Source organism: Rhinolophus sinicus, chromosome 12, assembly GCF_057876585.1.
Source record: "Rhinolophus sinicus isolate RSI-liver-muscle chromosome 12, RSI-T2T, whole genome shotgun sequence".
Lineage (NCBI taxonomy): Eukaryota > Metazoa > Chordata > Mammalia > Chiroptera > Rhinolophidae > Rhinolophus > Rhinolophus sinicus.
Genome location: NC_142512.1, coordinates 23,309,572 through 23,334,404, shown reverse-complemented (window position 1 = coordinate 23,334,404; position 24,833 = coordinate 23,309,572). Strand labels below are relative to the sequence as shown.

The following is a 24,833-nucleotide window of genomic DNA, read 5'->3' as shown; positions in this document are numbered from 1 at the left end:
AAGCTCATATATGCTTAATCTAAACCACTATGCTTCTTCTGATTCCATCTACCTTGAGCCTCAATTAACACTTTAACATATACCCCATATATCTGCAGTCTAAACATCTTCATTTACCCCTTAAATACTTTTTCCCAATACACATTTTCATATTTAATAAAAATAACTCTGCCTTCTTATATTCCCCAAGGCAAACCAAAAACTGTTCAGGACAGCAGATGCATTATCATTGTAATTCATTCTCAGTATAAATTGTTCAGGATACAACTTAATAAAATGGGCTCAGACAAGTATGATAAATAATATATGAAAAATTTTATTCATCTATGTAAATAAGCACTTAAATGTTTCTTAATGGTCAACCATAATCTTGGAAAAAGAGGCTTGCTTTTAACGCAAAAGCAAAAATAATTCCACTTTTGAATTGAAAACACACAAACTGAAAATTGTTAAGGCCATGAAAATAAAACACCATTTTTCAAATGGTAGTTTTTGGCTTTCTTAAAGCCTAACCAACACCTCCGGACCACCACCAGAGAAACAAAAAACTTAAGTGCCTTTTTTGAGTCCCAGTCTAATTATTATTATGACGTCACACACTAAGAAACATCTTTCCCCCAAAAGCCTACCAGTACACTAAAATTCAATGTAGGTATGCACTATGTTGTTGCATTTCATTTTTCTTCTGCACCGGCTTCCAGGTGATATATCTAAGTGACAAAGTGCACTAATATTACTTGTGTAAGAAAATCTTGTTTTAGAATAAGCCTTCACAAAGTGCAAGTATTGCTAGTTTTAATGTTCATTCTAAAACTAATATTTAATTACAACCTTTAGTGAGTTCATTTACTTACATTAAAAATTAAGCTATTAGTCACATTTTCTTTGTTTAGCTAGACCATTTACTTATACACACGGTCTAGCCATTTATCCTCCCTTGTGTTTTGCTCGGGTCCCCCTTACCATCAGACAGATCCCTTGTATGACTCGCGCTTCATTTCCCTCCTAACCAGTACAATGCTGGAGTTAAGCCTGGAGACTAAATTGAGAGAAGGGCGCCCTCTTTCCTACAACCCTTTGGGATCTTGTCCTGCTTCACAAGACAATGCTATACTATTTTGGAAAGAAATGGACACATTATTCAGAAATAAATCACCTTCCCTGCTGTAGCAATTAAATGTTTTCACTTCAACTTCCATTTATTATCTTCTTAATACAACATCCCAGAGAGGAGGGAAGAGTCCAAATCTCATCACCTTTTCCATGAAAATCACGTATTGGATTAACGACGTTTTACTGTAATACAATGATTCCTACAAATATTCCACAGAGAGCAAAGGTCCTTTCCCCCCATTTTTGCGATCAGTTGCCTACTGTCAGTTTTAACTGGAGCTGGAAAACAGAAGACTTAAGTAAACTGAAAAGACACCACTGGGTTTTTAAATAGAAACACTTAAATAATTCTTCTGGAAGATATTTTCTTTACCAGTCACTTAGTTTTACCCTGAAAAAAGCTTGAAATATAAAATTAGTATTTAAAGCACCATACAAAATAAAAAGAAAAGCCAAAGGAGTAAGGTACATTTCAATTTAATCATTGTACACACAAATTTATAAAACGGCTAGACACACATACATTTATTAGGTCGCAAAGAAGAGTCGAGAATTCTTGTTCGTATCTAAATGTTATCTTAAAACTATGGCAATTTGGCTACTTTACTCTCAGCACTACCACCACATGCATTTAAAGTGAAATACTTACCAAATTTTCAATGTCTGCTTATCCTTGCTAGGAAAGGACAGAGTTCCTTAGAAATTTACTTCACTTTAAATCTTAAAGACATAAATTGGGATTCCATACTTTGTTTAGTACTTATCTAGAAGAATACATCACCATTATCACATACTCAGATAACAATTTTCAGATTTTAGAACACTATCATTATTCAGACTAAAAAGCATTAGAGCTGACGGTTCCTTTTGGTTTACAAAGATCAGCAGGAGATAAAATATGAAAACATCCTTAGCGTATACTGACACCAGCTAGGATGTAGCTCAAGACAAGAGGAGGGGAAAAACCCATGTGTTACCCTTAGAGAAGGTATTAAACAGGGCATAAAGTAACTAAAAATATACCGAGAAGCTAATTTTCACGGGTATACAAGTCCCAGAAACCTAAGTTTTTCATGCAAGGTTCGATTTAAGAATGCACTGGAAGACTTATCGGGGGAAATCACTTTGTAAATTATATAACCACTATGCTGTACATCTGAAACTAATATAATATTGAATGTCAACTATAATTGAAAAATACCAACAAAAAAATGAAAAATAAATTTACTACACTGGCAATTTTCGAGCCTCAAAGAGAATCCTGTAAGCAATTAGCCCACATAAATATATTTTAGGCCAGGCCTCCTTCAACCCCACCCTCAGTTTCATTGCTTATAAATCACTGCAACAACAGCTTCAACAAGAACAGACAGGAATCCTGCCTGGTATTTTAATTTTACACCTACACAACATGTGAACCAATAGCATAGAGAAATATCTTTTGGCTGTCAACTGAAAAAAAAATTTTAAGCTTAAAAAAATTATAAATGCTAGAGTAAAAATCTTTCCATCTCACCAAAAGGAATTTGTGCAAGTTTTTGCAGTTACAGTTTGTTAAGTGGAGGTCAGAAAAACAGCCCAGATTACGAGGGAAATGTTAGTAGCTAAAATAATCACCTTCTTATTCTTAATATTCCCAATTCAGGTAATATCTAGAGTGTAGAAATTCAGATTCCTCACTCTTTGATCAAGTGTCCTGTTTCAGTTAAATTTAAAGGGAAAAATTGTGATATATAAAAGTATAAAACAGTACTCACCAGAAAGGCAGCTTTAAAGAGATGGTTTTAAGGAAAACCATTTCCACTGTTTCTACGCCATTTCTTATACAGATTAAACTGTGAAAGGCAATGAAACTTAAGCCCTTAGGCAATTTTATATTAAAAACAAATGGATATCTTATAAAATATATTTTATGTTGATAAATTGAGGTTTTAAAAAAATTTAACTGAACACGACTCATAAAATAACATTAAGATAACGCATTTTCAGTGGCTAATCACCATCCCAGTTGAATAGGAGCTAGTTGTATGGATAGACTGTCCCAAATTAGACATCATTACACTTAAGTCGTAAAGGAGGAAGCCACGCATCCCAGTCAATGCTACAGATTGAAAGGATGGTTTCGGCTTGTATAAAACTCTGTTGTACACTTTATTCTTCTCTCCTCGGTATTAAATTTTTATCAACATAATAGTACAATTATTTAAAGGTTAAAGGAAATCTCTCAAGCATGGTTCAAGACAACAATGAACTCTGGTAGAACCAATAAAAATAGTTAAGAACTTTAACAAATCTTTTACAGCCCACTTACAACCCTGTTGCCCCTCAAAAGAAATACACAAAGAATCAATCTAGATTTCTTGATGGTTAGTCAGCTTTCATTTAAATATTAAAAAGATTTGTTATTCTTAGCTCAAAGTAGAATGAACAAATGTTGGTGGTGCACCAACAGAATAGGTTCTACAAAAAAGAGGAACAAAACTAGTACTTATTTACAAGTACTAAAAACAAAAAAGCATATAAAAACATTTTCTAGTTTATGATTGTACACCATTTATCACCGTTAGAAATGAGGAAACTTGACTTTTTTAGGTTGATTCATACTGTAAAGAAGTTAAAAGGTAACTGAGTACCACCACAGAAGTGGCTTAAGTAAAAGGCCCTCGACTCCAAGCCCTGCACTCCATATCATATTCCAAAATGAGCACATAGCCATCAGAAACTTTCACTGTCTTTTCCTCTAATGTACAATATATCTATTTAGGTCCAACCACAACTAAACAATAAAGGAGTATCACACCTTTATTACAACTTATTTAACAAACCTAGAGCTAATTGGCCCAAGTATTGAGTGTCTGAAAGTGTCCAATGGACCTAATAGTTATACTCACATTTAAGAAACTGCACAGCTTTCTTCCTTGAGTGGGTTATATGGATATGTTTGAAAAAAATAGGAACATCAGGTACTTACAGATAAAACTAACCTGTACTGGCAGGGCTGTGGGATTTTTCTTCTCTACCAGTAAGTAGCAAATGCTGAAATTCTGCTGCTAGTTAACAAAAACACAAATTGCATTAAACTGAGGAGTTCAATCCATACTTTAAAAAGTCAATGTGCATTAAATTTCCTCAGAGCCTGACATTAATACAGTAAAATTCCTTTCCCTAAGTCTCATAAAAATTACATTAGCTGTTCGAGTGACCTTATGAGAATGAGTTAGTAACACTGGATATCTCTTGGACAGAGCTCAATTTTAATAAACTATGAATTCCAATGTGTATTACATGGAAATTTGGCTTACTCTAAAAAAGGGGGAGCATATATCTAGGGAAAAAATCTCTTCAATGTGATAATTTCTAACTTTAAGTATATGAAGACACACCCTACAGAGGCAAACAATTTTTAATAGCTTCTAATTTGATTTTCAAAAAACTGATTTCACTCTCTTATATTTTCAATTTCAAAAACATGGGCTGAAAAGTAAATTCTACTGCTTCTTCTGGAAGTACACTAAAGCAAGCTAATAGCTAAAAGGCTTTGCTCAGTAACTACATGCCCCCCATTTCTAACTCAAACTTAGAGAACTTTAATAACCCTCCCTTGGTTCACTTGGGTAGTTAAGCAGCCTTGTTTCATTAGACACTGGTTGCTGCAGATCTTATTTATTTTCATCTCTGATTGCTGAAGTATCTGAATATTGAGCACAAACTACGTTATCATAAATGATTTGGTGAAATCTTAGTAACAAATGCAAAGCAAGAGCAGGAATGCGGTTACCTTTCATTACATTTAAGGTTCTTAAGTCTAACAGAATTATACAATGGCCTCTCCCAAATAATCGCTATTGGTCTGTGTAGTTCACTGGGCAGCACACACCATTCTTCATTTTTATCCAAGTTGGGCATCAATGAATTTCACTGCCAGTTCCTCAAAAATTCACTGAAGGTGAAGGCATAAATACTTTAAAAACCCTAGACACAGTAAAAATGCCAAACGGCCTGGAGAATTCCAATAAAGGAATTTCTCATTTTACAAACACAGCATTACACAAATCCCTGACCAAATACATAGCACATTATTGAAGCTGTGCCATTACAGGATAGAGAATGGATGGGTTCCACATAATCAATCATTAAAAGTTTACTCACGTTATCTTCTCTGTCATTTGATCAAAATAAAACATACACATATTCTCATAATATAGCTGGTGATTACATGCCTCCTAAAGAACCTAACACGAACCAGTCTTGATTTATAAGAGTATTCGATTTGCTTCAAATGGAAATAGTTCAAATTAGCTTCAATGAAGATCTCCTTTGGGTCTCCAATTTCTGGCTTAATATGACTTCTACATCTTGCTTAATACAGGTATGTTCCCGAGGACACATGATAGTAATTGAACAGGTTTATAGAGATGATTCAAAAATTTCAAACTAACATAATTTCAAGCTATTCGTTTTTCAGAATTGGGAAGAAAATGAAAACATCTTCCTTTCTTGGCCAAATCATTATGGAAAAATGTACACAGCCCAAAGCAGAAAAAACAATGCTAATAAAAAGCAATTCTCTTCTGACCCTCCCTCACTGAAGAAATCTAGTTTTTTAAAAATGCTACTTTTAAACCTGTTATTTCCCAACAAAAATGCTAAGAACATGAAGACTTGGAAAAGTTGGCGATATTTAAAATATTAGGGAGCTTAAAGTCCTGCTTTCTCCATTTCCTATGCATTACTTTGAATTAGATGCATAATAGGGGATACCTAAGAGCCAAAATATTAAAAGTATAGTTCTGAAAATTCAACATTACAGAATTGTATCACTATGTTCACAACACTATATACATCATTAAAGTAATTGCTTATTTTGCCAAGAAATATTACACAGAAAACTTAAGATGGTTTCTATGCTAGAAAAACAAGTTATTTATTAAAATGATTCAGATGACAGAAAATAAAAACCTAAGGGATAAAAAAAGGCAGTAAACTTTACTAATATTCAAGTCATGAGTTAGTAAGCAGAAGTATAATTAGGGGAATATTTACCTACAAAAATCTGTCTTATACTGAACAGTCTAATAACTGAACCCCCCCGTTTAAAGGCTTTTCCATAAAAGTTAAGAGAAAATGGTTTCATTTTGGAGTAAGATACAAAGGTTATTCAATATTAGGTAGGTAAGTACCATCTTTTAAAAAAGACAAACCTGATTTACACAAAATTTTAGGGTACTTGTTTAATTATTTTATCCTCTAACCAACACAAGTGTTAATTTACTCAAACAAAATTTTATCTCAGTGAAGAGGTGACTTAACATTTCCTTTCATTTACCAAGTTTTACCAATGGACATTAATAGACACCTGAAAGTTATGTAATTCTTAAAATCATATTTGAGTCACAGACAGAAATATCAAAGAAACTACATCTTAGATATCTGTATCATCCAACAAATTCTGTCAACAGCTTCACTCTTGAATATTTCAGTACATTGGTGGATTGTGAGTGCAACAGAAGACATCTCCGACTAAGGAGCGTAAAAGGTATAATTACTGAGTAGGTTATAAAATATTCCAATGGAATATTTTTGTTGTGACAAAATTCTTGTATCAGACATTAAAATCTACCCCCCATGATTCAGTTACAGAGAAAAGCGTATGTTTTAATTAAACAGGTGAAAATTTGGAATTCATTTAATGCGTTTTTCTTTATGCTTCCAAGAATTAAAACAAGATAGAAACACAATCTGGGTATGCTAAACGTTGTACTGTATGTTACTGTCCAGAGGAAAATGCTATCTGGTTAAAATGGTGGCTTAAACACAGGAAGGAATAAAGGTAATCCAGGTTTCTGTTTTGGCCTCTTCCAGTTCCCTCTTTACCCCCTACAACATACAGACATAAACACAATTGTTCTCATCAAATAAAAGAAACTTTAGTTGAAAACAAACGTGGATACTTCTCATGTATGCATATTGCTTAAATTATTGTGCAGTAAGGCTAAAAATGAACCTCAAAATTATCGTTTCAAAACCATAGTTCAATATACTAACTTTACCACGTGACACGAGTTCAGTTTGGCTACCTGAAAATTAGCATCTATCCACACTGACAGGTCTGTAATACTCAAACTCTTTTATTATCTCAAATGTGTAGTGTATAAGCATTCACACACACACACACACACACACACCACCTTCCCACTTTTCACAGGGCTCTACATTAACATTTGCTCTAATGTGGTGAGGTTTCAAAAATATTAAAAATCACAAGCATTTCCAGATGATCTTTCAACCTCAATGTTCAACGCATAACGTTGGGATTAATTCAGTACCCAGTGGCATTTCCAATAATTAAACTTATCCTTGAGGTTAAATTTAATAGTTTAAAGATAAAATAACCAGTAAGGTTTTCCTAAAAGTGAAAAGTGGAAAATTTAAATGAAACATTTCATGCCTCCAAATTAAGAACATCAAATTCTGTCAATTTACTAAAGTTCAATATAGCAGCAACAGCTTTACGAGGCTGTTATAACACAAAGTAAATTACATAAAATTACATATTATCAAATACTTTTTATTAACACCACAGTCAAACGTGAATATTAATATAGAGCCTTCTCTGCCAAGAGTATAAAAATCCTACGTTTAATTAAATTTAGGGGCCTTCACCAAACTTGCTGCAAGTTTGGGGACATAAATATCCAACAGCCATCAAGCTGTGAAAGCCCCTATAAGGAATAAAATAAATCCCACTTGCCTCAGACTGAACAGGGCAACACTGAGACTCAGCCTCAGCCTGTCCTATGGCAGGGCTATAGGAAGAAGAAAATTTTAATTTTAGAAAAACATTACCCAATTAATTTAAGACATGCATTTTTAAAAAAATCCCAATGATCAAGCAAGCAAAAGAAAAAATAGATTAAAAAAAAAAAAAAAAAAAAACTACTGTCCACTATAATTCCACTGAGCCCATTATTTTTGTTGGGGATCTCCCTCCCAAATGCCTGTTTAATTAAGCTAAGTTCAATATATAACTTGATCAGTGGAATAGAAGTTTCCCCATTCCTAATACTAAATGTGTGAGATATTACTAAAATAGTCAGTATTTAAATCAAAATGGTAATTCCAGCAGTCGCTCAAAAGTTGTTCCTCACATGCTGGTCTTGATACTGTCATATAGTAGTAAAATCCATACAATAGAAACTAGTGCCAGACAAATTTTTAAAGTCACTGTTGTTTTTTTTGAAAAAAGCTTATATAAGAGTGGATATTAAGGTAAAGCCAAGGACGGCAGCCCCATCAATCTTATAACTTCCTAAATTATGGCAACGACAATGCCTGCCTGAATATATCAAGTCCCAAAAGTTGTCCTCTGTAAGGGCAGATGAAGTTTAACTTCGACTCAACTCTTATTTAAGGAAGCATAAGTCAAAGAGCTAATTATTTCAACGTAATTTGTTCCACTCATGATTTCACCACTATGGACCTCAGAAGCAGTTAGGTAAAACGTCTTTTCTAGAAGCTTAACTATGCTAATATATGCACAAATTACACTTTAAATATACCAAATGGGAACCACCTGGGCCATATACCTACAGAACACAGGACATGGTGTGCTCAAGTTTAAGTGCCATGCGTAACACTTTGAATTGACTTTTAAAGAGAATTCAATCACTTACTTAAAAATAGTCTTTTCTCCTTTCAGACCTCAGAAAGCAAAAAACCTTGACACAAAATATCCGTTCTCTTTGCCTTAAATGCAAATAAAGCTTTGCATAATTTTTGAAACATGCCATTTTTACCTTAAAGATTTTCAACACAGGTTGTTCTTTGGCAGTATGACAAATGTGCGGCCAAATCTATGTTAATTCCAAAATTAAGTAGGTAGGCTTTTGGTGAGGGGTGGGATATGAGACTTGACTGCTAGGAGGAAGCTCAAATGCCTTCTTGGTGCTACCTGGATGTTGCCTTTTCAAACTATGCAATTTTCTGAGCCTCAATGGTACCACAGCACAGGAGCTATAAAACCACTGGTGCAAAATATCAGGTTTAAAGTAGCACTCTGCTCTTTAACAATTGCAATGTTTTGTTTAAATGAGTAACTTTTACGTGTCACTTAAATACTCTTTTTATGAAGATTAAAACATTTTTCAACACTTTCCTACAAGGTTAATGCTTTTTTTAAACAAAACTTCAGATTTCATGTCTAATATTTACACCTTCACATAAAGACTATAAAGGAATGTTACCGTTTGCTTAGAAGTCTTAACTTCGAGTTTGTTATATTAATAATTACACTCTGTACAGGTCGTCTGATACTTAAATAAGCATAAAAGTACCCTGTAAAAGATCAAAAAAGAAGATGCCAAAAAAGGACAACAGAAGCTATTATGAGACTTCTAACACAAGATACTGAATAATAGCAGTCATCTCTACAGCAAAGTTCTCCATAGGAACATAGTTAACATTCAAATTTCCAAGGATAAAAGATTAGCAGTAAAGCCACTTAGGGTTAATAACAGATCTTTCAGGAACGTAAGAAATTTCAAATCTACTAACCACTCTAACAGAGCCGCACATATTCTCACGTTACACTTAGAAAAAATACCAATCTATTAATAGCATAAAAAGCTTGTACCTAAGCTTCTAGAAGTTTGCACCTGAAAAGCTTCTGAGGTCCACAAAGAAGGAAATGAATGGGTCTGGCACTAGGCTCTAAATATCACCAGCAGGAAAGAGAAGTATTAAGGTTTACATTTTAAATATCTATGACATCTAACGAGTACTGACATCAACAGGGTAAAAAGGTGATACAATATAAAGATGTGATACCTATTACGTAATGTCTTATACATATCCTAAGTTTTTCTGTTAACTGAAGCACTAACATACAATTCTATATATACTGTCCAGTTTAAAACATGCAGCTTAGGAACACCTACAATTCAAAGACAGAATCCAGTAATATATCAAAACTGCATTGGTAACTATGAATTTTATTATGTGGACATCTAATGTGGCATGCATTTGTACAAACCTTTCAGGCAGTGGTCCACAGCTGGGTTATGAATAAAAAGGCATAAATTTTTCTCTCATTTTATTACAATGAAGTTTAACAGTACAGAAAAGTCACATGACCTTGGTGGGTCAGATTTCGTAAACCCTGCAACATGAGGAACTCTAAATACATTAAATATTGTTACACATTCAGACTTCCAATGTACAGGTACTTGGAAATAGTTACAGCCCTCACCAAGCTAGGTTGGGGACATGAAGTCCAACAGCATCTGAAGTGCTGTGAAGGCATAACTTTACAAATAGCAATGTAAGCTTACAGAACTTGCCTTTATTAAGGTGGTATGTTCATGTAATTCCAGCGCCTTCACAATATAACGAACCAAATTTACTATACTTCACTTCTAAAAACCTAGATGAAACATGAAAAAGAAGCCATACAGTATAAATTGCAACTTCAGGAAAAGTTCCTGCTTTATTATTCCAAATAATTTTTCCCATGTAAAATAAATGTCCAATAGTTCCTGGTATGTGGGAAGATAATGTTTGTTAAAGTCACAATGAAGCCTTATTGACGGAAGCTTGGCTATATAAACAGCACAAGTTGAGAAAAGGTTTAATCTCCAAACCTATTAGATTGGATGAAGTGAGATCAGTAACGGCCACCTTGCGACATTACAGGAGGTCTCATTCCCATCGGAGGTCGAGGAGGCCCACCTTGGTAAGGGGGCACCATTGGTGGTCCCTGCCCATACGGTGGCATACCACCAGGAAGGTAACCTGGCATGCCTTGATGATGACCACCATACTGACCTAAAAAACACATTTAAAACACAAATAGATTGAGTTGGTCCATGCATTGTACTTTTAAAATATGTTATTTTACAGGTAAATCTATTGTATGTGTATACACTACACATACAAAAAAATCCACTAAATACAATAAACATAAAAAGAGGAATACCATGAGGTGGCATTGGGGGTCTCATTCCTTGTTGCTGTGGGATGCCTGGCTGTGGTGGCATCATGCCTCCAATTGGTCCAACTGGTGGATTACCAATGGGAGCCTGTCCTGGACGAGGAAGATTACGCTGATATTTAGGTAACTGTGCCCTTCTCTCTTCCTAGGAACAAAAATAAGCACGATGGTAAACACCTGAATGCAGAGATTCATTAAGAATAAAGGCAAGCATCTAAAACCTTGTAGAGTAATTCTTTTTAAATGTAGGCTTATTTCCAAACCAATTACTTTTGTCCCACAAATCAGTTCAATGACTTAAAATCTTGATGCCCTAAGAAAACCTCACCTACTTTTATAGTATGTTAAGCACAGGTAACAACTTTCTAGAAATTATAAATTGTTTCAGCAAGAAAGTGTCTAGTGAAGAAGATCTATGGGCTTCAAGGGTCTGCAGATTCTACCTCATTGAACTTTCTTCAATTAATTTACAAATCTATGTCTAAAATGATTTTTACGAGTATGAATCCAACTTACTGTCTTCTTTTAGAAATAGTCTGGGGAAAGGGAATGCATTTGAGATCAAAACATGCATTATTCACTTTATTTTGTGGTTCTTAAAAATCAGAATGGTAAAAACCACTTAGTAAGCATTAAATCAGATCATAAGACCATTAATGTAGAAATAAACATTTTTCAAATGGACAACCTGCCACAATGACATTCAATCAAACTTTGCTTAGTAAAAACTGTAAACAACTCACCAGCGATATATCCTCATCTGGATGGATCAACTTACTGGTTGCACTGGTTGTCGTAAGAGTAGCAGGCTTACTTGTTATTGAAGCTGCTGGTTTAGCTGCAGTGCTATTTGTTGTACTAGTGGTTGAAGCTGTAGACTGTGTATAAGCAGGGAATGTAGGCTTTGGGGGTTCTGTAGTTGTTGCAGGGGTACTATTTAAGGGCTTGAAATCTGTACCAACAGGTCCTTGGACAGCTGCCTGAGCCTGTAAAATACAATCTTTCATCAACGAAACTTCAAAACCCAAAATTGAGTAGTATACCTACTACCAATTTAATGTAAAAATAAAACAACATTCAATAAAGGACCAAACTTTAAATAAAATTAAAACAAAGTTAACATGATAAATGTTCCACAAAACTCAAGATAACACATAGAACTATCAAAAGAGACTGGGTCAAAGCCACATCCAAAACACAGAATGGGAAACAAGAAAACAAGTAAGACTGCATATGTATCCTTCTCAGATGTCATCTATCTCCTCACCAAGTTATTTAATTTACAAAGCTTTGTATTCCAGATTGATGAAATACAGTATAAAGGAATGGCACATGTTCTACTTTTACTATTCTGAATTAGTTGTTTAATCTACCAAACAGCTCAAAAAAAAAGTCAAAAATTACAGAATACGTACAAATGTTTGGATAACTTTCAGTTACTAAGCATACCATAATTAATATCAATGGTGACACATTAAAAATATGTCCTCCAGAGATATTCTTTATATAGTAACACAATGCCCTCCCAATTAACAATGGCTGGATTCTCAGGACAAAAAGGTTTAGAAGAATCTTTTAAGTATAAAGTTACCAGTAACAAATGTGTTACTTTTTGTAATACCAAACATCTGAAAGGCTTAGACTAGGACAACTTTAGAACCAAATGCAGAGTACTAAATTTCCTTACATTACATGTGATGCATTAGATTAAATGGCATAAATCAAAATAGCTTAATCATGCATCAGGCTAACCATTGGCTACTATAATGCATTTACTGCTTACATGCTTTTAACCCTTTAGAACCATAGAGGTTTTGGGAACATTTTTTTCTGAGTTCAATTTTTCAAATATCATTGATTTATATACCATCAATCTTTAAAAAAAATTAAACAGTATATTTTTTGGGGAAAGGTTTAGTTTGAAAATAGGGTCCAAAGGGTTAAGTTATAAAGCCATTTTAAAAATTTTAAACTGCAACTCCCTGCGTACTTGTGCTGTGCTAGGAAACAGAGCTTTAGAAGATGCAGACAGACTTTCTGAATTGGATGAAGCTGTACTTGAGCTTGTTACAGGTGTCCCCATCTGTAGCATAAAAGAAAGGAAACAATGAAAAGTCTCCAAACAAATGGGTGAAAATAAGCCATGTGGTAGACTTTTTTTTCAGTATAGGTTACGTTTTTGTAAATGCAAAATATAATGTAATCAAATCTGATTTATTTAAAGAGGCAGGCAGTTAATGCATTTACAATAAACAAAGTGACAGTATAAGCCTCAAAAAAACCCTTTTAATTCTACACCAATAAACCTAGTTAACCAGTTTCTTTCCTAAAACTAATGTTTTGCACTGTGATATTTCAAAAATGCTACCTTAAACTGAGAATTAAGGTCACTAACACTTCAATCCAATTTGCTATCAATGACGCTACAAAAGATTTTTGCCAAAAATTTAACATCTCAACAAAATCCCCACCCACCTCAAAATCCTAAGTTAATACACTTAAAGGGCACTTAAAAAGTAATGATTTTCAATTTAGCAACTAAAAACCAAAAAAAAATTGAAAAAACATCTAAGGAATAATTTTAAAGTGAGAAATAAAGAACATACACCCTTATCTTCTAAATTCTGAATGAATTACATACATCTACTTAATTCTGAATGACACTGAAAAAACAGGATAACAACTATTATAGACATGCTATATATAACAGAAGCATTTTTCGATTCTGAGTTCTGAAGACAAAAGCAGTAGGAAATTAAGTGTGACTAGGTCAAAAGCAATGAAATGATGCCCTTCCAGCAAGTGTGCAGTATTGTAGCTTGTCACTGGTCTAGACTAGAGGAGAGCCCAACAAATGATTTGCTAAGGTCTTAGGATTTTCCTCTGGCTTTGCTTTCATTCTACTCATAGTTCAATAGGTAAGAAGACCTCTAAACATTATCACATATTTAAGTCCCCAAAAATTAAACTTTCATTTCTAACTAAAGTTAGAATAACCAGAGTTCACAGCCATGAAAAAAATAACAATACATTATCTCTGGCTCCAACTGATCTTTTATTAGTACAGGAAATCAATGTGTGCAAACATGGAAGAAAATAGGCCATATTACTATGTTAAATAAAGTACTAAAATTTAATAAACAAAATATTGCCTACGACAATTTCAAATAGATGTGCAAAAACTGCACTTTACCTTTAAATGTAAGTGCATTCCTTTTCATGAATTTCATCTTACCTGTCCAGCACTGGGGAAAAGAGGCTTAGTAACTGGAGGCTGTGGAGCAGGAACTGTTGCTGTTGGTGCAGGTGGTCTATTAAGAATACCTGGTGCTGAAACAGCCTGTGCTTGAGTCATTGGAGGAATTCCAGGACGTGGAACAGGAGGGGGCATACCTGTACAAAAGAAATGGTGGATGGAGGACCTAAGTAGTTAAAGCCTTTAGTTCAGAAAAAAATATTTCCCTAAAACTTCGCTGCTAAAATATACCATATTAAAAAGGCTTATATCTATATAACAAAGTTACTAACAACTGACTGCCGAACTCAATGAAATCCAAAGAAATAAGCATTTTGCCCCTTGGCACAACCTTGCCTCAAACTTCCTATTCTTTTGCATCTCTTCAGAATTTTGGGAAGTGAAAGATACCACTAGATATCTTTGGATAAAGCAGCATTTGCTTACTGATATTACTGATTCAGCAAACCCTTTGAAACATGTAAGAGAATTATGTCAATCATCTGACAGATACTCCCTGAACTCTAATGCAAATTACAGTAAAAACTTTGATAAATCACATATCATATCCATAAATTTTTCCCCAGAAAATTAAGTTATCCGTTTAAACACTTTAAATTTTCCTAAATTGCATCACTAGTGCATTCTTTAAACTTCCTCAACATAACTTAAAACATCTAATGCGCACTATCAAATGAACATTGATTATTCAGTATTACTTTAAACGCCCAAAATTATCTTAGAGCATTGTGTATGTGGAACTGTTGCCTATAAATTAATGGCTGCACTGGTAATTAAAATTTTGCTGCTGCTTAATTTTTCTGGTTCCTTTTATATTAACTATCACTTGAATACTTCTACATCTACTATGGATTACAACCCAAACTTGCAAGGATTAAGTATAAAAAAGCAAGGCAACCAAATGAGAGCGGCTTGAAGGCCTCTGTGGCACACTTATTTGGCTGATCAAATCGTTTTCTCCATATTATAGTCTAAGAAGTCAAGTTACTTCATTTCCCAGGCCCCTTTGCAGCTAAAGGTCCATAAGACCTATTTCTAGGCAATAATACAGGGAAATTACTTTGTTCTCTAATAAAAGAAAAAGGAGAGCACATTGCTGTTGACATCCGTTCTTGCCTGAGTCATCTTGTTACCACTGAATGACATAACTGAAGGGAGAAAAGCTATGGTTAATAAAGCAGAAAATTTAAAAAGCATGGATTCTTGATATCACTAAAACCATTAAATCTACTACCGTGTTTCCCTGAAAAGAAGTCCTAGCCAGACCATCAGCTTTAATGCATCTATTAGAGCAAAAGTTAATATAAGAGCCAGTATTGTATTATTTATATTATATTATGTTATATTATAATTATATTCCCAGTCTTGTATTAATTTTTGCTCCAAAAGACTGATTAGAGACGATTGTCCGGTTAGGTCTTATTTTGGAGGAAACACGGTACTTTTATTTTTGTTGAGTGAGATAATAAATGTCTACATTGTTAAATGTCTGTCTACTTTCTTTGAGTTCTCTAATACTTGCTAGAGTTTCCTCTATTACTTGTCTAAGATATTCCTAACAAATACAACCATTCTCTTAAGGATATGGGCTTTATGCATTCATTTTGGCTGTTTTGAAGCCCATTTTTACTACGTATTTTAAGACTAAAAAAGGGGCGGGATGTCATAACTCTTCTAATGGTAATTTTAAAAAGTCACCAAATTACAGAAATTTAAAATTAACACTGCACCAGTGCCCACGAATCTACGTATTGTCTAAAGTACTTAAGAATAAAACATGGCAGCCATATTAAGAAGGAAATTGTCAAAATATTTCATACCTGGTGGCATACCAGGCATCAGAGGTGGTATTCCTGGTCCAGGTGGCATCATTCCACCCATTGGCATCATTCTATTATAAAGCAAATTTTAAGAAACAACTAAAGTTAATCAACAGTATAAACGATTAGAAAAAATTTTGGCTAAATCCTGAAACAATAGATAAAAGACTTGAATTTGATCCCTAATACTGAAACCAAGCTGAAAGAACATACAACACTAAAACAAACCCTCTAAAAACCAGCAAACTCTTGAGTTTACTAGTAAGATTTGGGGGTGGGGAGCTCAGTCTTTGTTGACAAAACATTTTAATACATTTAAAGCCATTAGGAACAATATTATACTCTCCTCAATATATACAAGAGGCCTCATCTAAAATATGTGCAATTGGAAAACAAAATCACTTTTTGTCTCACTTGGAAAATATCCAGAGAGACTATAAATAAAAATCTCTATTTTAGAGTCATCAGATTTTTCTAAAAGAAAATACTAAATTACACCATAGAGGTAAGTTTTTGGAGGAGCACCAAAAAACTACCAGCAATGTTAAAGATAGTCAAAAGTAAACTCAGACTGCCTGATTTTTACTTAGAATAGCTAACACTAAGCCAGGACTTAAAAGCATAACCCGTTCTTTATGTTCCTTTCCCTAAAGAAGTCATCTGCAAATACAAATATCCAATTCACTTAAAAAATTACAAGTCTGTGAATTTTTGATTTTAGGACTTTTATCAGAAGGTTAACTTCTATATAGTTTTTATTAGAAGAAAATTCAATTACCTTCTATAATAATAAAGCATACAATTTGGCAAAAGACTATATAGTCTTTCTCAAATACCAACCCTTTTACTGAGTCCCATTACTTTTAGCACTTAGGGGAAAACAGTTGCACATTAGGAAAATGCTTTATTTATATATGGATTTACTACTATTTCCTCAAAGATGTTTTATTTCCCTCCTTTCAGAGACCTGCATCAATCAGCTTGCAAGTTTTAGAAGTTTTATAATGAGGAAGGTTAGAAAACTTCTGAAGTCAACTGAATAGATACCATTAAACACACAAGAAAATGACATTATGATTATACCTCCTGAATTACATCATGAATGAGATGCTTACATGTTTTCACCGCAAAATGACTGGGTGTATTTTCTCTGATGATGCAATCTGTGAAAATGTATGACAAAATCAAAATCTAACTGTGATTTTCAAAATACAGTGGGAAAGTGTATTGTTTACCTGTCACATCCAACAATATTTAAGTAAAAGTGATGGGCACGAGCACCTATTTATTTCAGTTCTTGATGATGAGACAAATATTTAAATAATTTACAGTTTGCTTCTTGTCACAACTACAAAGTTGTTCTGAATCTCAGAAACTCAAATCTACAACCAACTGCTTTAATTACATCAGATGCAATTGAAGCAGATGGCTGCCTACATACAACCTAAAACCCAAAAATCTATTCTCTTCAGAGGCAAATTTATATTCCTTACCCCTTTATTAGACAATTTTAATATTTATAGAGCCCATACCTTTCAGAAGCAAAAGAATATGCAAACATTTATTTCATATAACACCCAAGCTGAAAGGTAATTACTAGGCACAAGCCCACAAGCCAATTAAAAGTTTTCTTACCCAGGTGGCATGCCTGGCATAACTGGTGGCATTCCTGGCATCAGAGGAGGAACACCTGGCATTAACGGCGGTATGCCTAGAAACAAAATTTCAACAACAAAAAATCACAAATTAATGTTAAAAAGTTAGGAAGAATGTAATACTTCTATACCATATCAACAAAGTCCTAGGAATATTAAATTGTACGAAACACTATGTGCTACCTGGAGGCATTCCTGGTGCTCCAGGAACTGGTGGTAATCCTGGCTGTGCCATTGGAGGGATATAACCCTGTTGGGGTTGAACAGGCTGTGGCTGAAATGAAGTTGAAGCTGCAGACTCATCATCATCATATTCATCAGAATCATCTTGTTGCTTCTTTTTTTGACTCTCTGCTAAGAAAGTTTTAATTAATTTTTCCCAGTTAAAGAAAAAAAAACTAAGTGTAAGACATTCAATATGTAAAAAAATCATTTCAGCGCAATTAGCTCTATTGTTTTCTTTCAAAAATATTTCAAGTGATACTGTTCTTTACTCTTCAAATGTGTTTTCAACCTATATTAAATTCCTTTCCCTATCCAATGACAAGTAAAAATAATTTTGTCAATTTTATTTTTAGAAAACAGCTTTCTATTTCTCCCCAAAAGGTAAACTATGACAAGGGGTAATGTTTTTCCCAAAAAAAAAAAAAAAAAAAAAAAAAAAAAAAAATTTCATAGGTGATTAATAACAGCTCCTATCATCTATATAGTACATGGCTGCAAATAAATTTTTCTACAATTAGTGGTTATATAAATCAAAGCCTAGTACCTTCATTTTCAAAGGCCTGAACACCTGGTATTCAGTTATGACTAAAAGTATTATAATAAAGTATTTGGAATGATCCAAATGGTATTACACACATACAAATCAGTACCAAACATTAAGACAAAAAGAAAAAAATAGAACTTAAAATTGTAATTCTGAATAAACCTACCATTAAATTTATACTTGAAAGTAGTAGTAATACTCTCACAAATGAAGCTGTATTTAAAAAAAGCATACCTTGTGTTTTCTGTTCAAGAAGCCGTCTTCTTTCATCCATATCTTTTTCTGGAATACCTTCCATACCATATATTTCCAACTCTATGTCTGTTCTACCAGGTATTGCATTGGGTACAGCATCTATTGTCTCTTTATGCACCTATCCAAAACAAAAACAAAACTCCCATCAAACAGACAAAAGTACCTCATAAAAGTCTTTTCGAGAGTAATTCCAAATTATTTAGATAAAGACCACTTAGTATAGTAGTGAGACTATCTGGACCCAATCCTCTATTTTGCTGCCAACTGTGCAAGGTTGGGCAAATCTTGAGACTTCTCTAAGCCTCAGTTTACTGCACTTATATGGTACCTAACTTCTAGTTGTTTTTACAATTATATATAGTATATATATAAAAAACACATAGTAAGGGCTCAAGAATAAACACTATTTCAAGTTTATCACATTATCTTGCTTGCTTGAATTATCAACAATAAACTGGTTGATAGTCCTACTCAAATCAGAGAAGTTTCAAGTGTGAATCAAGTAAAGCTTATGAGTCTTATTACATTAAGAATTAGAAGAAGCAAATTTTCCAAGAATGGATGTTGAGACAAGCCTGTAATTATGAACTACAAAAGTGCCACTGACAATTAGCATTACGCTAACTAATGAGTTACCTGGGCATTTAGCACTGCCACAGTAGTGAGCTTGTCATTATCCATCTCTGAATTTAGTAGGTCACAAAAGAAAAAGAAGTCATGGTAAAACATCAGGAATCTAGGACTTTTTTCACTGTATGGATTTTGCTCAAATGTTTCTAACCCTCAAACATCTGCCAATATGGTAAAATCCGTCAGTTTTGGTTTCTTTAATAAAAGGCATTAACTTAGGCTAAAGGATATCCAAGTACTTAGACTAGCAGCAGCATCTGCAAGCTTATCAGAAATGCAAATTCTCAGACCCCACCTTAGTCCTACTGAATGGGTGGTGGGGCCAGCAACCTGTATTTTAATAAGCCCTCCAAGTGATTCTGATGCATGCTTGAGAACCACTGATTCAACCTAATGACTTGAATATATTTGTCCAAGCAATATTCATTTCTATCCTCCCAAGAAAGTTTCATGTTAGAGGTAATTAAAGAAGTGTTTTCTTTTTAGAGATGTATATGAAAGATTTCAAACAGTGACAGGCAAAACAAATTCAGAAATTACCTTAATTTCTGATTAATTTTTAACAACTATTCATTATTGTGATTACTGTGATTAAACGATCCATGAATAAAACTACTTAACAAGTGACTTCTAAGTTTTTTGGACTGTTACTATTCTTGATAAATGCAAATAAAGTAACTCATGTTCTTTAAAGAAACACAATTACTTTCATATAAATAACTAGTCTCCACTACATTTGTAAGTGATAATAGCAAAAACAATTAATAAGATGTTGGGGGGAAAAACATGATTTATTTAAAATCCTCCCAACATATGGTACAGTCAGAATTAGATTTCTTAGAATCTTGCCTAGTGTTAGTTAGTATGGGCTTGGTTGAAAAGACAGGAGCAAGCATGATGTGAACTATTTAAATACTAATGTCCTAGGTTTATCATCTATAAAATTAGAGGGCGCCTGATTAAACTGCCATGCCCATCTCACAGGTTGCTGTGATAGTAAGACTATATAAACAGAAGCACTTAGTCTATTAAAAATGTTACTAAGTTTCTCAACTGCAAAATCTCCTTCCAGCTTCCACTCCCTTTGTCTGTTCTCTATAGTACAAGTCCTGGAAAGAGTGCCTCTACTTTATCATTTTCTTTTTTTAAAGATTTTATTGGGGAAGGGGAACAGGACTTTATTGAGGAAGAGTGTGTATTTCCAGGGCTTTTTCCAAGTTAAGTTGCTGTCCTTTCAATCTTTGTGGAGGGCCCAGGTCCAGGTCCAGTTGCCGTTGTTAGTTCAGGGATGGCAGCCCACCACCCCTTGCGGGACTCGAGGAGTTGAACCGGCAACCTTGTGGTTGAGAGCCCACTGGCCCATGTGGGAATCGAACCAGCAGCCTTCAGCTAGGAGCACGGACCTCCAACCGCCTGAGCCACCAGGCCAGCCCCTCATTTTCTCTTGAAAGTACTCCAATCAAGCTTTCACCCTCATCATTCTTGGCAAGTGATCAATGACCTCGTTTGATTAATCCAATCTTAGTCTTCTTGACCTACACCACCATCTGAAAACTCAGTTAAACAACTCACGGTGAAACACTTCATTTGGCTTCCATGGTACTACTTTTCAATCTTGGGTGTTCCTATTTTTTCAATCTCCTTGAATGGTTTCTTTCAAACTTCTTACCTGTAAGTACTGGGAGTAGCCCAACATGGAGTCCTTGTACCTCTTTTCTATCTATATTCCACCCCCTAAGAGAAGACATCTAGTATCATCACTTCAAATAGCCATCCATATACTGTATTCTTCCAAATTTCTATCCCCAGCTCCAACCCCTCTGAACTCCAGACTTGGAGGTCCATCTGCTAATGTGACATCTCCAACTGGATCTTCATTAGACCTTCTCAAAACTAACATACCCACACTCAAAATCAACATAAAAACAATCTTGATATCCTCATGCCTAAGCCTAGTCTTCCTGCAGTTTTCCCCACCTCAGTATATGGTTACCTCATTTTTCACTGCTCAGGTAAAAAACCTTCATATCATCCTTAACTTCTCACTTTCTCTCATACTCCACATCTAATCCATCAGCAAATTCTCATCTCTGTCACCACCTTTTGCCTGGGACACTCATCTCCTAAATGGTGTCACTGTACCCTACAGTCAAGCCTACAGCCAGAACGATCCTTCAAAACTGTGTACCAGAGCATGTTACATCTCTATTCAAACCTCCCTCATTAATTCTAAACTTCATTCAGAATGAAAATGGCCCACAATAGCCTTCAAGCCCTATATAAAGTGCACAGTGCCATCCCTTTTCGTTTCCTTCAATATAGGAGAATGCTATAGGGCCTGTTATTTGCTGTTCCTTGGAAGCTCTCCCTTTCTTTCAGATCTCTGCTACAGATGTCAGCTTCTCATTCAGGCCTTTCCTAACTATCTTATGGCCCTCCCTATTTTTAGTTTTCAATATTACTTATCACAATAAGACACAATATTTACAGGTTATTTTCCTCCTCAATATAAATCTAAATTCGACAATGGTGACCATTTGGCTGTATACTCAGTGTCTCATAGGAACTTTCTGTGACAAATGGTAATGTTCTATATCTGTACTATCGAATACAATAGTCATTCACCAGCCACATGTGGCTACTGAGCACTGGAAGTGTGACTATAATGTGACTGAAGAATTGAATTTTTAATTTTCTTTTAAATAGCCATATGTAACTTAGTGACTACCACAGTGGAAAGTTATGGGTCGCATGTAGTAGGCTCTCAAATATTTTTGAATGGATATTATTGTTGTAGTGACATAACTGGAATGAAAAGGATCCATATAAATTTATTTTTAAACTAGAGGAAGAAACGGCTTGTTTTAATTTACCTCCCTGCTTCCTACCAACAGTAGTTTCCAATAAATAAAGATTTGCTCATCTCACATCCCCCTAGGGTCCAATTAGGCAAAAATTCAGGCAGCGCTAAAACTCGCAAAAGTAGAAGAAATAATCTTGAATAAGACATAATGGCACTTATTAGAGCTTTAAAAATAAAAATTACAAAGCTCTCCCTACCTAGTAGTAAAAGGACCCAAGAAACTAATAAATTATTAGATGAAATAATGCTACCATTCCCAAAGGGGTCCACAGAATAAACTGAAATAAGCCTGGTCCCAAGCAAAAGATTTTAACAAATCCTTCAATGATAATGAGTAATGGCAGCTAATTATGTCTTAATTCTTATAGGATTAGAACTGGTCAGATTGCCCACAAAATTTAAATCACCGAACCTTGTTTCCCAACACAAGTACTGAGGAGGTATTTTATAATCTGAACCTAATTGTCACCAACCTAACCTAGAATGAAAGGTACCAATAATTTTAAAATACCGATCTAAATTCTCTTTAAACGTAAGGAAGAATCAATTGTTTATCTTTTTGATGGCTAAAGAACAAGCTTTTTTTTTTTTTTAAGCGGACTGGCCATCTTATCTGCTCTTTTCAATAAACAAAAAAAACCTACAATCGTGAAAGAAATATTCACAATTTCTTCCCATGCTGTTCCCCAACTACAAAAGAGCAAAAATTACAAATAAATACAGAAGATAAACCGTTACCTGCATGCAATGTATAGCCAAGCCAGGTCCTGTGTACAATTTCTTATGACATATATGACATTTAAAATGTTTTGCTTTTTGGTGCTGTATAAGGATCTTCTCGTCATCAAAATCTCTATTACAATACCTGATCAATATCGTTAAGGTACAAAAATAGCACAATAATGAAACTGCTCATTTTTTAAAAAACTGTCATATAAGAGACTATGAGTAACATTAAAATATGGGAACAGCTAAAACCAAAAAGGTTCTTTACAGAAACTTTGATTTTGATATTGTAACAATGAGGGATTAACTTGCCACGTAATTTTAGCATAGTCCCTGGAAGCCCATAATCTCTCTTCACTACCTCTAAACACATTCAGTAAGTCTCAGCATAGTTTTGTAAAATTTCTGTGTTTAAGAGATTTATGTGAAATTAACATTTCTTTTGCTCGCTATTTTAACATTTACAAATGCACATTACTGACTGGAAGGGTTTAATGTTAAAAAATCCCCAACTTTATGTCAAGGCAGAATTTCAAGACAGAACGCATTCATTAGATAGATTAAAAATAATCGAAATATTAAGATTTACCTAATGTTTTGAATTTTTTATACTACTTTTTAGAATCTTAAGTTCATAGTGAATAAGAATCACAGAATTTCGCATGAACAATCCAGTTTTTTGCAATTCCGTATGAACTTGTGTTGCCAAGGAATGTATTTAAACAACAGATGAGTTACATTAATAAAACTGAGAATTATCTCACTAGTAAGAATTTCCTAAAAATGCATTACAAAATTCTTAACCTTTTGTCAACTATTATATAAATGGAGTTCTGTAACAAACTGGTTTTAGGAACAAGAGAATAAATAAAACCAACTTAATGTAAAATGTATTAACGCTTCCGGAAAAAAAAATTAAACGGATGCTACATTAAGAGGCATTTTTTTCAGTCCTGCAAAGCTAGGTAATAGATGCAAGAAACTCCACCCTGCAAGAGAACGCTTCGTGAACGTCAAGGCGCCTGTGGGTGAGACGCGGAAGCTGGTTCGCCCCCTCCACACGCGCGCAGGGGAAAAAAAAAAAAAAAGGTTCCAAATCAGGGTTAATTAACAAGCTTTGACTAACCCGATTCTAAAATTTAAAAAAAAAAGGATAAAGTGCTTGACTGACTCCGAATGCTCTCACCTAATCCTCCATAGAGTCAATCAGCGTTTTACTCGAAAAATTTCCCTTTGTTGACTCGTCACCAAAACAACAGTATGGCAGAATAGTATCCTTAGGGGACACTGTCCTTGATGGAGTAGTCCAAGCCGCCTCCCAGTGAGTTAACGCTCGCACCAAAGCAAGAACCTGAGTCACCGAGTCCCACGACCCACAACTGCCAGAGCCTCTCGCCCTAGAGACCCTATTTCCCGAGAAGACTTCCCAAATCCGACTCCAGCCACCAAAACCCCCACCCCGAGGCCTAGATCCCAGACACCCTCCGCCACAGGCCAAAGCCAGGCCTCAGTCCCAGTCACCAACAAGCGCCCCCAGCTCGGCCTCGACTTCAAACTGACAAAAGGATACCAGCACCACGGTTTCAGCTGCTTCTTCTTCTTGCGACCCATAACTGCGCTCTACAAACTAAAAGGGAGGAGCTAATAAGCAGGAAAAACGAGGCGAAAATCGCGCACTCTTCGGACCCAACGGCCACCACCGCGTTCCACAGGAAACAGACACAAAATGGCGGACGCCCTCGTTCGCTGCTCTGCCTC

The 24,833-nt window shown here is 34.7% G+C and overlaps 1 protein-coding gene across 29 annotated transcripts; it reads right to left on the bottom strand.

Moving 5' to 3' along the window:
• Positions 1-295: 295 nt before the first annotated feature.
• ZNF207 (zinc finger protein 207) lies at positions 296-24,833 on the bottom strand. 29 transcript variants are annotated; one of them, XR_012492168.2, is made up of 15 exons: positions 24,646-24,833; positions 23,088-23,214; positions 18,836-18,974; positions 18,016-18,183; positions 17,813-17,888; positions 17,293-17,340; positions 16,178-16,248; positions 14,337-14,494; positions 13,092-13,184; positions 11,845-12,087; positions 11,087-11,246; positions 10,752-10,935; positions 10,452-10,534; positions 7,865-7,919; positions 296-4,163 (listed from the first exon to the last, which is right to left on the bottom strand). XR_012492168.2 is itself a non-coding variant. In XM_019750698.3 (13 exons), the coding sequence occupies exons 1-12, from the start codon at positions 24,684-24,686 to the stop codon at positions 10,775-10,777; spliced, it is 1,488 nt and encodes a 495-aa protein (XP_019606257.1). In that variant the 5' UTR covers positions 24,687-24,828; the 3' UTR covers positions 296-7,919; positions 10,752-10,774. The 29 variants fall into 29 exon arrangements, 7 of the variants coding, with proteins under 7 accessions (XP_019606257.1, XP_019606255.1, XP_019606254.1 ...); XR_012492163.2 differs by having other exon boundaries at positions 296-1,833; positions 2,871-2,948; positions 4,098-7,919; ... (1 more) ...; positions 18,016-18,186; positions 24,646-24,828; XR_012492161.2 differs by having other exon boundaries at positions 296-2,948; positions 4,098-4,163; positions 10,452-10,935; positions 18,016-18,186; positions 24,646-24,828.

Bases quoted from the DNA above. Each gene is read 5' to 3' on its own strand.
- ZNF207 (XM_019750698.3), bottom strand. From the start codon at position 24,686: ATGGGTCGCAAGAAGAAGAAGCAGCTGAAACCGTGGTGCTG. The intron at 23,215-24,645 runs GTATCCTTTTGT...GATATTGATCAG, and splicing joins CAGCTGAAACCGTGGTGCTG to GTATTGTAATAGAGATTTTG. The intron at 18,187-18,835 runs GTATGCTTTTTT...AAACTTTCTTAG, and splicing joins TCTTGAACAGAAAACACAAG to CAGAGAGTCAAAAAAAGAAG.